Below are 15387 nucleotides of genomic sequence, written 5' to 3'. Positions count from 1 at the left end.
AACTAGAACCAAAAAGGTAATGTCTCTGGATTACTATCTAAGCTACGAGGTAATTAGCACAGGGTCAATAAAGAGGTAAATGTGAGGCTCAAAGACTGACGTAGGAGAAATGGGTTTGAATTCATGGGACATTGGCACCAGTACTGGGGAAGGGGGGACCTGTTCCAATGGGATGGTCTTCACTTGAAGCACGCTGGGACCAGAGTCCTGGCCAATCGCATAGGACTTCAAATTCAATAGTTGGGTGGGGGGGGTTCAGTTGAATGGAAAATTGGAAGGTCAAAGTTATAGGAGAAGGTGAGAGTGCAGGTTAATGATGAGGACTTTAAACTAGTTAAAGGGTCCGAGGACTCACCAGAGGTCAGTAAAGTTTCCAGAACAAGTAATAGAATCGAGAGTATGCAAAGTGGCATGAATCTAACTTCAGGCACAGCAGATAAGGAGACATCTATGAGAAGGGGGGAGGTCAGTGCAGGACTGAGGGGGTGTTGTACCTAAATGCGCGCAGTATACAAAACAGGGTAAATGAGCTTATAGTTCACATTGAAATTGGCCGGTACAATGTTGTGGGCATCAGAGAGACGTGGCTGCAAGGGGATCAGGGCTGGGAAATAAATATCCAAGGATGTATGTCTATCGAAAGGACAGGCAGATGGGCAGAGAGGGCGGGATTGCCTTGTTAGTAAGAAATTATATTAAATTGATAGCAGGAAGCGATACAGGGTCAGAAGGCGTAGAATCTGTATAGGTAAAGCTGTAAATCGCAATGGAAAAAAGATTCTGATGGGAGTTATGTACAAGGCCCTTGCAGTAGTCAGGATGTGGGGCAGAAAATAAATCAGGAGATAGCATATAAGAAAGGCAATATTACAATAATCATGGGGGACTTCAATATGCAGGTGGTCTGGGAAAATCAAGTTGGTAACAAATTGCAAGAAAAGGAATTTATGGAATGTCGACGAAATGTTTTTTTGAACAGCTTATGACAGAGCCCATTAGGGAACAGGCAATCTTAGGGGGCAGTGACCACAATATGATAGAATTTACCCTGCAGTTTGAGAGGGAGAAGATGGAATCAGATGTAACGGTATTACAATTGAGTGAAGGGAATTAGAAGGACTGAAGGAGGAGCTGGTCAGAGTTGATTGGAAGGGGAGCCTAGCAGGGAAGACAGTGGAACAGCAATGGCAGGAGTTTTGGGGGGTTATTTGGCAGGCACAATAGAAATTCATCCCAAGGAAGAGGAAACATGCTAATGGGAGGACGAGGCAACCATGGCTGACAAGGGAAGTCAGGGACAGCATAAAAGCAAAAGAAAAAGCATACAATATGGTATGCTTAGGGAATAGATAGGATAGATGTGGGCAGGTTGTTTCCACTGGCGGGTGAAAGCAGAACTAGGGGGCATAGCCTCAAAATAAGGGGAAGTAGATTTAGGACTGAGTTTAGGAGGAACCTCTTCACCCAAAGGGTTGTGAATCTATGGAATTCCTTGCCCAATGAAGCAGTTGAGGCTCCTTCATTAAATGTTTTTAAGATAAAGATAGATAGTTTTTTGAAGAAAAAAGGGATTAAGGGTTATGGTGTTCGGGCCGGAAAGTGGAGCTGAGTCCACAAAAGATCAGCCATGATCTCATTGAATGGCGGAGCAGGCTTGAGTGGCCAGATGGCCTACTCCTGCTCCTAGTTCTTATGTTCTTATGTGAGGATTAGTGGGAAGCCAGAGGATTGAGAAGCCCTTAAAAGAGGACAACTAATAAAGCAATAAGGGGGAGAAGATGAAATATGAGTGAAAACGCTGGTAATATAAATAAGATTGCAAGTTTTTTTCCCGATATATTCAAGGTAAGAGAGAGGCAAGAATCCTTCCTAACCCTAACCACTGGAAAATGAGGCTGTAGAAGCAGTAATGGGGAACAAGGAAATGGCAGAGGAACTGAATAGGTACTTTGCATCAGTCTTCATGGTGGAAGACACCAGTGACATACCAGAATTTCAAGAGAGTCAGGGGGAAAGAGGTGAGTGTAGTAGCCATCACTAAGGAGAAGGGGAAGCTGAAAGGTCTAAAAGTGGATAAATCACCCAGACCAGATGGACTATACCCCAAGGTTCTGAAGCAGATAGCTGAGGGTATTGTGGAGGCATTGGTGGTGATCTTTCCGGAATAACTGGTCAGGAAGGCTCCCAGAGGACTGGAAAATGGCTAATGTAAAGAAGGGAAATTATAGGCCAGTTAGCCTGACTTCGGTCGTTGGTAAGATTTTAGAGTCTATTATTAAGGATGAGATTGCGATGTCCTTAGACGTGCATGTTAAAATAGGGCTGAGTCTGCACAGCTTTATCAAGGGAAGGTCCTGCCTGACAAATCATTAGCATTCTTTGAGGATGTCACGAGAAAGTTAGACAAAGGGGAGCCAGTAGATGTGATCTATTTCGATTTCCAAAAGGCCTTTGACAAGGTGCCGAACAGGAGGCTGGTAAATAAGTTAAGAGCCCATGGGGTAAGAACCTGGCATGGATAGAGGATTGGCTGACTGGCAGAAGGTAGAGAGTGGGGATAAAGTGGTCTTTTTCAGGATGGCAGCCAGTGACTAGAGGTGTTAGGCAGGGGTCAGCGTTAGGCCCACAGTGAATAACTATGGGCATTACTGCTAAGTTTGCAGATGCTACAAAGATCTGCAGTGGGACAGGTAGTGTTGAGGAAGCGGGGAGGCTCCAGAAGGACTTGGACAGGCTAGGAGAGTGGGCCAAGAAGTGGCAGATGGAATACAATGTGGGAATGTGTGAGGTTGTGCACTTTGTTAAGATAAATAAAGGCATAGACTATTTTCTAAATGGGAAAGGCTTCAGAAATCAGAAGCACAAAGGGACTTGGGAGTCTTGGTTCAGGATTCTCTTAAAGCTAACGTGCAGGTTCAGTTGGCAGTTACGAAGGCAAATGCAATGTTAGCATTCATTTCAAGAAGCCTAGAATACAAGATATGGATGTACTGCTGAGGCTATATAAGGCTCTGGTCAGACCCCATTTTGAATATTGTGAGCAGTTTTGGGCCCTGTATCTAAAGAAGGATGTGCTGGCCTTGCTGAGGGTCCAGAGTTTGCCGATGACACAAAGGTTGGTGGAGTTGTAGATGGTGTTGAGGGCTGTTGCAGGTTACAACAGGACATTGACAGGATGCAGAGCTGGGCTGAGAAGCGGCAGATGGGGTTCAACCTAGATAAATGTGAAGTGATTCATTTTGGAAGGTCGAATTTGAATGCTGAATACAGGGTTAAAGGCAGGATTCTTGGAAGTGTGGAGGAACAGTGGGATCGTCGGGTCCACGAACATAGATCCCTCAAAGTTGCCACCCAGGTTGATAGGGTTGTTAAGAAGGCGTATGGTGTGTTCATTACAAGGGGATTAAGTTTAAGAGCCGCGAGGTTTTGCTGCAGCTTTATAAAACCCAGCTTAGCCCACAGTTGGAATATCGTGTCCAGTTCTGGTCGCCTCATTATAGGAAGGATGTGGATGCTTTGGAGAGGGTGCAGAGGAGATTTACCAGGATGCTGCCTGGACTGGAGTGCATGTCTTATGAAGAAAGGCTGAGGGAGCTAGGGCTTTTCTCACTGGAGCGAAGAAGGAAGAGAGGTGAATTAATAGAGGTGTACAAGGTGATGAGAGGCATGGATAGAGTGGATAGCCAGAGACTTTTCCCAAGGGCGGAAATGGCTGTCACGAGGGGACATCATTTTAAGGTGATTGGAGGAAGGTATAGGGGAGATGTCAGAAGTTGGTTCTTTGCACAGAGAATGGTGGGTGCGAGGAATGCACTGCCAGCAGAGGTGGTGGAATCAGAGTCATTAGGGATATTTAAGTGACTCTTGGACAGGCACATAGACAGCTGTAAATTGAAGGGGTGTAGGTTAGGTTGATCTTAGATTAGGATAAGTGGACGGCACAACATCGTGGACTGAAGGGCCTGTACAGTGCTGTACTGTACTATGTTCTATGTTCTAACCCGAGGGTACAGTCTCAGATGGAATGGACAATTCATTAAAACTGAGATGAGGAGGAATTTCTTCCGCTAGAGGGTGGGTGGATAAAATGAAAATGAAAATCGCTTTTTGTCACAAGTAGGCTTCAATGAAGTTACTGTGAAAAGCCCCTAGTCGCCACATTCCGGCGCCTGTTCGGGGAGGCTGGTACAGGAATTGAACCGTGCTGCTGACCTGCCTTGGTCTGCTTTAAAAGCCGGCTATTTAGCCCAGTGTGCTAAACCAGTCCCATCTGTGGATCTGTGGTACTCTTTGCCGCAGAAGGCTGTGGATGCCAAATCATCGATTGTCTTTAAAACAGAGAAAGATAGGTTCCTGATTAATAAAGGGATCGGGGTTAGGGGGCGAAATCAGGAGAATGGGGATGAAAAACATATCAGCCATGATCGAATGACGGAGCAGACACGTTGGGTCGAATGGCCTAATTCTGTTCCTATATCTTGCAGTTTTATGGTCTTCAGACTCTATGCCTCCTTGCAAGCTGTTTGAAGCAACTACCAGCTCTTACCTCTACCATCACCTTTCTTTGTTTATCAATTCAAATCATAACCTAAAAATATTGTTGCTGCTCCTCTGGAGTAGCAAAGGGCTATAGCCGCACATTAAACATATAGTGGGTGAAACCTTTCAGTGTTTTCAGTTTATTCCTGGTGCATAATCAAGACAAGCACATTTCCCATTAAATCAGCTCCCCCAAGTTCCCTTTTGGAATGTTTTTGCAATCTGTATGACAAACCCCACGTGATTTACTTATCTGTGCCAATGTTGTGCTTCCCAAAGATGTCAGGTGACAGTGCAGGCATTCAATGACAAACTTGGCCGGGATTCTCCCCTACCCGGCGGGGTGGGGGCGGTCCCGGCGGGATGGAGTGGCAGGAACCACTCCGGCGTCAGGCCGCCCCAAAGATGCGGATTTCTCCGCACCTTTAGGGGCCAAGCCCTCACCTTGAGGGGCTAGGCCTGCGCCGGAGTGGTTGGCGCCCCGCCGGCCGGCAGGAAAAGCCTTTGGCGCCACGCCAGCTGGGGCCGAAGGGACTGTGGCGGCTGGCGGAAGTCCGCACATGCGCGGGAGTGTCAGCGGCTGCTGACGTCATCCCCGCGCATGCGCAGGGGGGGGGGGTCACTTCCGCATCGGCCATCGTGGAGGCTATGGCCGAGGCAGAAGGAAAAGAGTGCCCCCACGGCACAGGCCCGCCTGCGGATTGGTGGGCCCCGATCGTGGGCCAGGCCACATTGGGGGCACCCCCCGGGGCCAGATCGCCCCCCCACCCCCAGGACCCCGGAGCCCGCCCACGCGCCAGTCCCGCCGGTAAGGTGGGTGGTTTGATTCACGCCGGCGAGACTGGCATGACAGCAGCGGGACTTCGGCCCATCGAGGGCCGGAGAATCGCCAGGGGGGGGGCCGCCAACCGGTGCGGCGCGATTCCCGCCCCGCCGAATTTTCGGTGACGGAGAATTCGGCGGCCGGCGCCTGCGGGATTCATGCCGCCCCCCCCCCGGCGATTCTCCTACCCGGCGGGAGGTCAGCTTGTCATGCAGCAGGGGCGCTATTCCGTACAGGAAGTCCTCCAACACCTCTTCCTTCTCCTGTCTCTGTCTATTAGTTGCATTTTTACATTTGTTGTTGGGATTTGACATTGACCCTGTTACTCCCCTGATGAGCTCTCCTTCCAGGACCTCACCCACCTCAAGTTCTACATATCCCTGGTGGGCCAAAATATGCAGAGCAAACATCACAATGACCACGGTCCTTGCAGGAAGATATCGAGGTCATCACCAGATCAGTGCAGGCACCGGAGTCATATCTCCAGAAGCCTGATGGTCAGCACAGTGGTTTCCTGAATGACTAGGTAGTGTTTGCTGTATCATAAGAACGTAAGAACTCGGAGCAGGAGTAGGCCATCTGGCTCCTCGAGCCTGCTCCACCATTCAATAAGATCATGGCTGATTTTTTTTGTGGAGTCAGCTCCACGTACCCGCCCGCTCAGCGTAACCTTTTATTCCTTTACTGTTCAAAAATCTAACTACCTTCGCCTTAAAAACATTTAACAAGGTAGCCTCAGCTGCTTCACTGGGCTGGGAATTCCGCAGATTTACAGCCCTTTGGGTGAAGAGGTTCCTCCACAACTGAGTCCTAAATCTGCTCCCCCTTATTTTGAGGCTATGCCCCCTAGTTCTAGTTTCACCCGCCTGTGGAAACAGCCTCTCAGCTTCTATCCTATCTATTCCCTTCATAATTTTATATGTTTCTATAAGATCTCCCCCCCCTTCCTCCCCCCCCCCCCCCCCCGCCCCACCCCACCCCCACCCCCCCACCCTCATTCTTCTAAATTCCAATGAGTATAGCCCCAGTCTACTTAGTCTCTCCTCGTAAGCCAATCCTCTCAACTCTGGAATTAACCCGGTGAATCTACACTATGTTGGTTGTTAAATTAATGTGCTCTCCAGCTCTGACAAAGTGGGTATCAGCGATGTGTGAGATGCAGTGGTGTACAGCCATTTGTGAGATGTCACTATGGTCTTCAGCTGATCCTGGGGAGGAGCAAGAAGCTAATTTAACACCACAGTGACTTTGGCTGCTAAGGCATGGAGACCAGTGGTGTGAGCAGTGAGGTCTTTGGCAATGAGGGCACAGATGTTTGTAACCAGCTACCTGGAGAGTTGTAGTCTCTTTCAATACTGGTTTTCGGTCATCTCGAGATTGTTCCCACATCAGCATTGATCTGGTTCAGGATTTCTGTTTCCCTCCTGCCATTCTTTCCTCTCCTGTGCCCTCCTGGGGTTCTGCCCTTTCTACAGAGGCCCCACTATCTGAAATTTGTGCCCCCATTGCCAGCTGGAGCCTTCCTTCTGGATTGCTGGCCCTGGCCTCCTTGTCTCTTGCTCCTCTGTCTCCATGATGCCAGGAAGGTGCTAAACCCATTCAAAACCCCAAAAATATATTGATGCCCAATCCCTGCATCTGTGCAGTGCCAAGAGGACAACCATACCAAGTGCTTAGGCCCTCTTTGCCCCACTGACCCTCGTATGAGTGGCTTTCTATTCTTTACCTATTTAGCTTCAGCTGGTCAGCTACTGAATATGTGGGTGGGTCCTTTAGCTCAGCCATTGACTCTTTAACAAGCAGCTAAACTGAGTCAATGGCATTTAACTGGAGGGCGAGCAGGATTCCTGTCCTACCCTCAGTCTGTGCTGCTCCTTATTGCCAGGTGAGGCACCTTGAACTGAACATAGCATATACCATACATTCATTGACACTCATTTAGAGATGGTGAACCCATCCATTACAACATTCAATTTGCACGAAAGAGTGAGGGAGAAAACCCTCCGATTATTCTAATATATAATTTAATTCCCAGCGGAAGGAAAGGATATCTGTTTTTATCCAGGTATTGTTCAGAATTGAATTTTGGACTATAATATATTGAGAGGAAAAACAAATTGAGAATACATAGTATTTGTACATGTTTCTCTATCAACTTCAATGTTAGTGTTACTGTTAATTATTCACAGACATGCAAACAATGTGGTTCTGTTCCAGGTGTCATTCTGTGATAGAGTATTGGAAAAAACTGCATTAATTGTGTAAATTTGTAATACTACCTGAATTTGAAAAGGCAATTCTGAGGTGTCATGGTATAAAACTAAAAACTAATGGAGAAGCTATTAAAATTCCACGCATTTCTGCATAACACAGCACTTTCAGAACTAATGAATATCCGAGCAAGCACTGAAATGGAATAGTGCAGCGTGTTAACGGTTTCAAGGATTTGTAAAACTGATTTTCCTGCCCCATTTTGTCAGACGGTCCAGCCAATGGTCCATTGTCTTTCAAAGAACAAAGAAAATTACAATGTGGAGATGCCGGTGTTGGACTGGGGTGGGCACAGTAAGAAGTCTTACAACACCAGGTTAAAGTCCAACAGATTTGTTTGGAGTCACTAGCTTTCGGAGACTCACCTGATGAAGGAGCTGTGCTCTGCAAGCTAGTGATTCAAAACAAACATGTTGGATGTGAACCTGGTGTTGTAAGACTTCCTAAAGAAAATCACAGCACAGGAACCGGCCCTTTGGCCCTCCAAGCCTGCACCTACCATGCTGCCCATCTGAATTAAACCCCCTAACCTTCTGAGGACCACATCCATCTATTTTCATCCTATTCATATATTTGTCAAGACGCCCCTTAAAAGTCACTATCGTATCTGATTGCCCCGGCAGCGAGTTCCAGGCTCCCATCGCCCTCTGCATAATAAAACTTGCCTCGTACATCTCTTTTAGACCTTGCCCTTCGAACCTAAAACCTATGCTCCCTAGTAATTGGTCCATCCTGGGGAAAAAAGCATGCCGTATGCCTTCTTGACTACCTTCTCCACCTGCGTTGCCACTTCCAGTGACCTGTGTACCTGTACACCCAGATCCCTCTGCCTATCAATACACTTAAGGGTTCTGCCATTTACTGTGTAGTTCCCATCTGTATTAGGCCTTCCAAAATTCATTATCTCACTTTTGCCCGGATTAAACTTCATCTGCCGCCTCTCCGCCCAAGTCTCCAACCGATGTATATCCTGCTGTATCCTCTGACGGTCCTCATCGCTATCCGCAATTCCATCAACCTTTGGGTCGTCCGCAAACTTACTAATCAAACCAGTTACATTTTCCTCCAAATTATATATTACAAATAGCAAAGGTATCAGCACTGATCCCTGAGGAACGCCACAAGTCACAGCCCTCCATTCAGAATCTTACCCTTCCACTGCTACCTTCTGTCTTCTGTGACCGAGCCAGTTCTGTATCCATCTTGCCAACTCATCTCTGATCCTGTGCGACTTCACCTTCTGCACCAGTCTGCCATGAGGGACCTTGTCAAAGTTCTGGAAGACAACATCCACTGCCCTACCCCCTTCAATTATCTTTGTCACTTGCTCGAAAAGCTCGATTAAGTTAGTGAGACACGACCTCCCTTTCGCAAAACCATTTTGCATCTCGTTAATATATCCACTTATTTCCAAGTGGGAGTAAATCCTGTTTCGAAGAATCCTCTCTAATAATTTCCCTACCACTGACATAAGCTCACCGGCCTGTAATTACCTGGATTATCCTTGCTACCCTTCTTAAACAAAGAAACAACATTAGCTATTCTCCAATCCTCTAGGACCTCCCCAGTAGCCAGTGAGGATACAAAGATTTCTCTCAACGCCCCAGCAATTTCCTTCCTTGCCTGTCTCAGTATTCTGAGGAATATCCTATCAGGCCCTGGGGACACGTCTCCCTTAATGTTTTTCAAGACCCCCAATACCTCCTCCTTTTTGATCTCATCATGACCCAAACTATCGACGCACCCTTCCCCAGACTCATCATCCACCAAGTCCTTCTCTTTGGTGAATACTGATGCAAAGTACTCATTTAATATCTCTCCCATTTCCTCTCGCTCCATGCATAGATTCCCTCTCCTGTCCTTGAGTGGACCAACCCTTTCGCTGGCTACCATCTTGCTCTTTATATATGTAAAAAAGGTTTGGGATTTTCCTTAATCCTGCAGGCCATGACTTTTTGTGACCCCTTTTAGCCCTCCTGACACCTTGCTTAAGTTTCTTTCTAAGTTCCTTGTATTCCACACTTGCTTTGTGTGTTCCTAGCCTCCTAGCCTTGACAAATGCTTCCTTTTTCTTTTTGACTAGGCTCACAATATCTCTCATTATTCAAGGTTCCCGAAACTTGCCATATTTATCCTTCTCCCTTACAGGAACGTGCCGGTCCTGAATTCCTATCAACTTACACATGAAAGCCTCCCGCATACCAGATGTTGATTTGCCCTCAAACATCTGCCCCCAATGTACATTATTCAGTTACTGCCTAATATTGTTGTAATTAGCCTTATCCCAATTTAGCACCTTCACCTGAGCACTACACTTACCATTATCCACAGGTATCTTACAGCTTACTGAATTGTGGTCACTGTTCATGAACTGCTCCCCTATTGAAATGTCGAGCACCTGGCCGGGCTCATCCTCCAATACCAGGTCCAGTACAGCCCCTTCCCTAATTGGACTATCTACATACTGTTTCAAGAAGCCCTCCTGGATGTTCCTTATCAACTCTGCCCCATCCACGACCCTAGCTCTAAGTGAGTCCCAATCAATATAGGGGAAGTTAATATCACCCACCACAACAACCCTGTTACTTTTACACCTTGCCAAAATCTGCCTACATATCAGTTCCTCTATCTACCACTGGCTATTGGGAGGCCAATAGTAAGCCCCCAACATTGTGACTACACCCTTCCTATTCCTGAGCTCTACCCATATTGCCTTGCTGTATGAGCCTTCCAAGGCGTCCTCCCGCAGCGGCACAGCTGTGATATTCTCCTTAACCAGATATGCAATTCCCCCACCCCTTTTACATCCCCCTCTATCCCGCCTGAAACATCTGTATCCTGAAACATTAAGCTGCCAATCCTCTCCCTCCCTTATCCAAGTCTCTGTAATGACTACAACACTTTAGTTCCAAGCTCTAAGTTCATCTACTTTATGTTTTGGCAGGGCTGGATGATCCCAGCAGGACTGGAAAATCCTGCCTTTGGTCTCCCTAGAGCAAAATGGAGTGTCTAGCTGTTTGTGTCTGAGTTATGAAGGAAACAGTGACTGATTTGATCATTTTTATTAAATATGTAAAGTAATCTTATATTCTAAAGACATTTGTACTTTGTGGGTTTTCTTTTATAAAAGGGTTCAAAAAGAAATGTGACATTTGCTTAATTGATTTGGTTCAAATACATGGCGCATAGTAAGAAAAGAAAAGCATTTTAAAGCAATTGGATTTTACACATGGACAAAACAAGATTTACAATTTGTAGCATTTGTCTTTCACAAATAATGTCTGGAACATTCATGCCAAAATACTTCCATATTATTTGCTTAACAGAGAGATTATTATATACCATAGACCAATCAAATTTTTGTTTTCATATATCTTTCTGTAGATATTTCCAAACTTATCCTCTGCTCATATAAATTTATATTTCAGAATTACCATCCATAAAGATTGTGCCTGAACACGATGCCAGGCTTGTTGAATCAATCTACATGGGCACCTCTTCCATTGAAAGCTTCCTCCATCAAAGCCTGCACTAATGGTTACTCCTTCAGGGTATCTGCAAGTCTCACCTACACCAACCCTGAAACGGAGCCAGTGGACGGTGAGCAGCCAAGCAACAAAGACAAGCAGAAGGAAGTCAAATAGCACTGGGGAAAACCAGGAAAAGAGTATTCAGGAGTTTTCAGGGCCAGAGTTTTCTTTATTTAAAAAAAAAATACTAAAAACCTCACTATTTTACATGAGTATAACTAGCAAGATCAGTACAGTGATTTTTAATGCTGCGTAGATTGGGTGACTCGGAGATGGCAATTTTAACACTTTGGTTAAAATGCTTATTTTCTGTGTTAAACTCACTTTCAGCTGTACCAAGTTGCCGGACTTAAATACATCAAAAGATATTTTTTAAAGCAGCATTTACTTTACATTACATTCTAAAGCTTTCTGATTGCTTTCACGCATGGATTTAAAAATGAATAAACGGGAGGGGAAAAACGCTTTTCAAAACTCTTGCAATTTGGGGGTTCAACTTGTGCCTGGATTGCGAATCGCATTGAAAGCGGAAGATCTTTGTAGTTTTCTTTAGTCAGGCACATAAATATGAAGAAGGATGGTACCACTGATGAGAATTCTGCTGCCTCTGAGTTAATGGGGGCTATTTTATCTCAATTTGCAGAGTGTGATAGTTAGGTATAACGACATTGTTTTTCACAATTACTGATCTCACCTTTTCAGAGTGAATTAGCTGGGGATATGTTTTGCTCTTGGCAGCAGGAAAATGTATTCCCCGTTACCAGGCATCCTGGTTTTGCCTCCACCAAACATAGGGATGAAGTACTGTAGAAACAGCTGCTTATCAGAGTCAGTTAAGTATGGATTACATATGGAATTAGGAAAACAATAAGAGAAATGGTGTCCCTTTGTAGCTGGAGCCACTCACAGCGGAACTAGTGAAGGAATCAAGGATCTGTCCTTCTTAACTTCTGCAAGAAACACCTGCTGCTGCCTTATTCTGAACTTTTTTAAAACTTTCCTACCCTAGCCCCTGGATTGGAACAACTCTGAGCCTGCATAAACTCCCATGTGGACAAGCTTAACAATTACCACATTTAAATTGGCCCATAACTTCCAATCTCTGGGATATTATATGCAGGAGGTACGTCCGAAGATGGGCTGGGGGAACTCCCTCTTGTAGGTCCCCACGTAATGATTGCATGGCAATTGCTCGGGAAGTTTAAACTTCTGTTGGGGAATTACCTTACAAGTGGGAACTATCTGAAACTGATTTAAATCAGACACTTTGGATAATTCTAACTGTCTTACAATAATAGTTGCCCAGGCAAAGTTAGACAAATTTCAATCACTTCTAACTCCTGGGTAACTATAGTACTGATTCACACTGAGCCCCCTAACAACCCACCTGACTGCCCCCCCCAGACTCTCCAGCTACCGTTTCAACCCCTGATTAACCATCTGATCCCACCACTGACTGACCTCCTGACTATCATTCTGAACACCCGACTATACCTACCCACCGACTGCCATGCCACCCCAAGACAACCTCCCCCAGAGACCACCCGACCGCCCCACCTCCCCTCACTGATCATACGACCTCATGCCCACTATCATTGGAACCTACTCCCACTCCCACTGATCACTGACCCACTGATCACCCGACCCCACCACTGATCACTCAACCCCCCACTGTCACCCAACTCCCACCCACTGATCACTCAACCCCCCACATCAACGAATCACCCAACCCCACCCCCACACTAATTACTTAACCCAACCTGTTGATCACCTGACCGAACGTCCACTGAGCACCCCACTGCCTGATCACCTGACCCCCCAACTCCCACTGATCACCTGACCCCACCCACTGATCACCTGACTCCCACCCGCTCAACACCCAACCCACGATCCCACTGATCACCCCACCCCACCTGATCACCCGACCCCCACACATTTATCACCTGGGCCCAACACTCAGAATGGAAATTTAGGCCTTAATGGCCCAGATCATGCATTGTAATGTGGCCAAACAGGTAGACTGTGAGCTTGTAAATCCTTTCAGTATGCCCAATAGCAGCCAATAGGATCAGGCAGGTATACTGGTCAGTCATAATGCAACAACAGGCCACTGTCGTACTTTGGCAAGTTTAATCAGGCTCCAACCCAATGGAGGTCCGTGGTCACCATTACCCTCTGAGGGCATGGTACATGGAGGAGGAGGAGGATTCTGAGTTTGTCCATCAGCTAAGAAACTATATGTTGGCAAAATTTAGTCTTACTTCTTGCACAAGGCTGACATATTCCGTTTGAATAATAAAAGCACATCCATCACAATTGAAAATAATGCAAGTTGAATCTGATTGTTTCAGACATGTTTAATCAACAACAGCAAACCGCAACAAAGCAGTTTGACAATGAACCTCAGGACGAGCATATTTATATCAGTTACATTTGGCTTAAAAGGACAATCGAGGCTAGGCCAAGCAGTTCCACCCCTTTATTCCTTTTTTTAATTCCACAAATTTTCAATGTTTATAAAATTTACAATAACCCACCAGAATCCCCACCCTCCTCTCTTAACAGTCAACGGTAACCAACTCCCCGAAATGTATGCTAAACAAATCCGAAAAATTCTAGAACCCATCACACGCCCCTTCGAGCAAACTTCACATTTTCCAGGGTCAAAAATTCCCGCAGGTCCCTCCCGCCACGCGGGAAGGGTGAAGAAACTGACCTCCACTCCAACCAGACCCGTCTTTCTGGGGATTCCAAAATCCTCCCGTAAATCACCGAGGTGATCCCCCCCCCCCCCCTCTCCAACCCCCCTGCTGACAGCACCGCCTCCAGCAATGAAGAGGCAGGCGCTATCAGGAATGTCAGAAAGACCTTCCTTGCAAAGTCCCACACCTGCATATACCTGTAACCTTCACCCCATTTCAGCCCATATTTCTCGCCCAGTTCCTCAAAGCTCGCAAATTGCCCTTCCAGACACAGATCCTTCATATTCTTAATCCCCCTCTCTTCCCATTCCCGAAACCTGGCATCCATCCTCTCCGGTTTGATGCGACCATCAATTCACACGAGACGGAGAGTTGAAGTGAACAGTGGTTTTAATCAGCTAGAACTGTGCCTGCCTGCGACTGCGCTGCACTGAGAGTCGCCTGCAGGGCAGCAGATCTATATACCTCCCCAAGGGGGCGGAGCCCACAAGGGCACCAACATGATACAGTGCGATGTAATGTGGTCTTGGGTGGCCCCGTACCCCAGTGGTCCATAGGTGGAGCCCACAAGGGCAACAACATAGTACAATGCAATACAGCGGTGAATGGTTGCCGTAATACATTCACCACATGGTTGAAATCACGATTCCCTCTAATTGGCATTCCCCCTGATCCAGCTCCCAATCTAAACTGCCTCCAGATCTTCAACATGGCTTTCACCAGTGGACTCACCAAATACGTCACTGGGGCCATCGGGAGCGACGCCTCAATCCTCACCCACTGAGCCCCCCACCTCCCTGCTCCATCCCTGAACCTTTTCTGCATTTGCCGCCCAATAATAATAAATCAAATTTGGCAGTCCTAGCACCCCCCGCCTGCCTTCCTCTCTGCAGTATCACCTTTCTAATCCTACCCACCTTCCCTGACCAAACAAACGAGGAGATCAGCCTGTCCACCCCCCCTAAAAAACATCTTGGGCAAAATGTCCGGCAGGCACTGAAACTAAGAACACGGCAAGACATTCATCTTTACTCCCTCACCCTGACCCGTCAACGACAGGGGGAGATTGTCCCATCTCAGAAAATTAGCCTCCACCCTCCCCACCAAGCTAGTGAAATTAAACTTCCAAAGCCCTGCCCAATCCTGGGCCACCTGCACCTCCAAATACCTAAAATGAGACATTGCCAGGCAAAATGGCAGCCCCCCCCCCACCACTCCCTGAATGGAGACCCTAAAGTACTCACTTTTCCCAAAATTCAATTTGTACCCTGAAAACATCCCAAATCTCTGAAGCAACCCCATCATACTCCCCACCGAAAAGCTCGGCTCCAAAATATACAATTCATCCGCATATAAGGACAACCTATGATCCACCGCACCGTCCCCCACCCCCTCCCCTCACTATCCCCTTCCACAACCCCGAGCTCCTCAGCACGTTGGCCAAGGGCTCTATAACCAATACAAATAGAAGGGGGGACATGGAACATCCCTGCCCCGTACCCCGGTGCAATGCAAAACACCC

The 15387-nt window shown here is 46.7% G+C and overlaps 1 protein-coding gene across 5 annotated transcripts in view; it reads left to right on the top strand.

The window, feature by feature from the left end:
- Positions 1-15387, top strand: part of vwa5b2 (von Willebrand factor A domain containing 5B2) — a 235914-nt gene that overhangs the window by 79554 nt on the left and 140973 nt on the right. For all 5 annotated transcript variants that reach the window (XM_072474096.1, XM_072474098.1, XM_072474099.1 and 2 more), the window contains one exon: positions 11062-11233. In XM_072474096.1, coding sequence (XP_072330197.1) covers positions 11095-11233 — 139 coding nt within the window. In that variant the 5' untranslated portion in view covers positions 11062-11094. The remainder of the gene's footprint in view (positions 1-11061; positions 11234-15387) is intronic.

Source organism: Scyliorhinus torazame, chromosome 14, assembly GCF_047496885.1.
Source record: "Scyliorhinus torazame isolate Kashiwa2021f chromosome 14, sScyTor2.1, whole genome shotgun sequence".
NCBI classification, from domain to species: domain Eukaryota; kingdom Metazoa; phylum Chordata; class Chondrichthyes; order Carcharhiniformes; family Scyliorhinidae; genus Scyliorhinus; species Scyliorhinus torazame.
The sequence above is the reverse complement of the archived record's forward strand: the minus strand, read 5'-3'. Positions and strand labels throughout refer to the sequence as shown.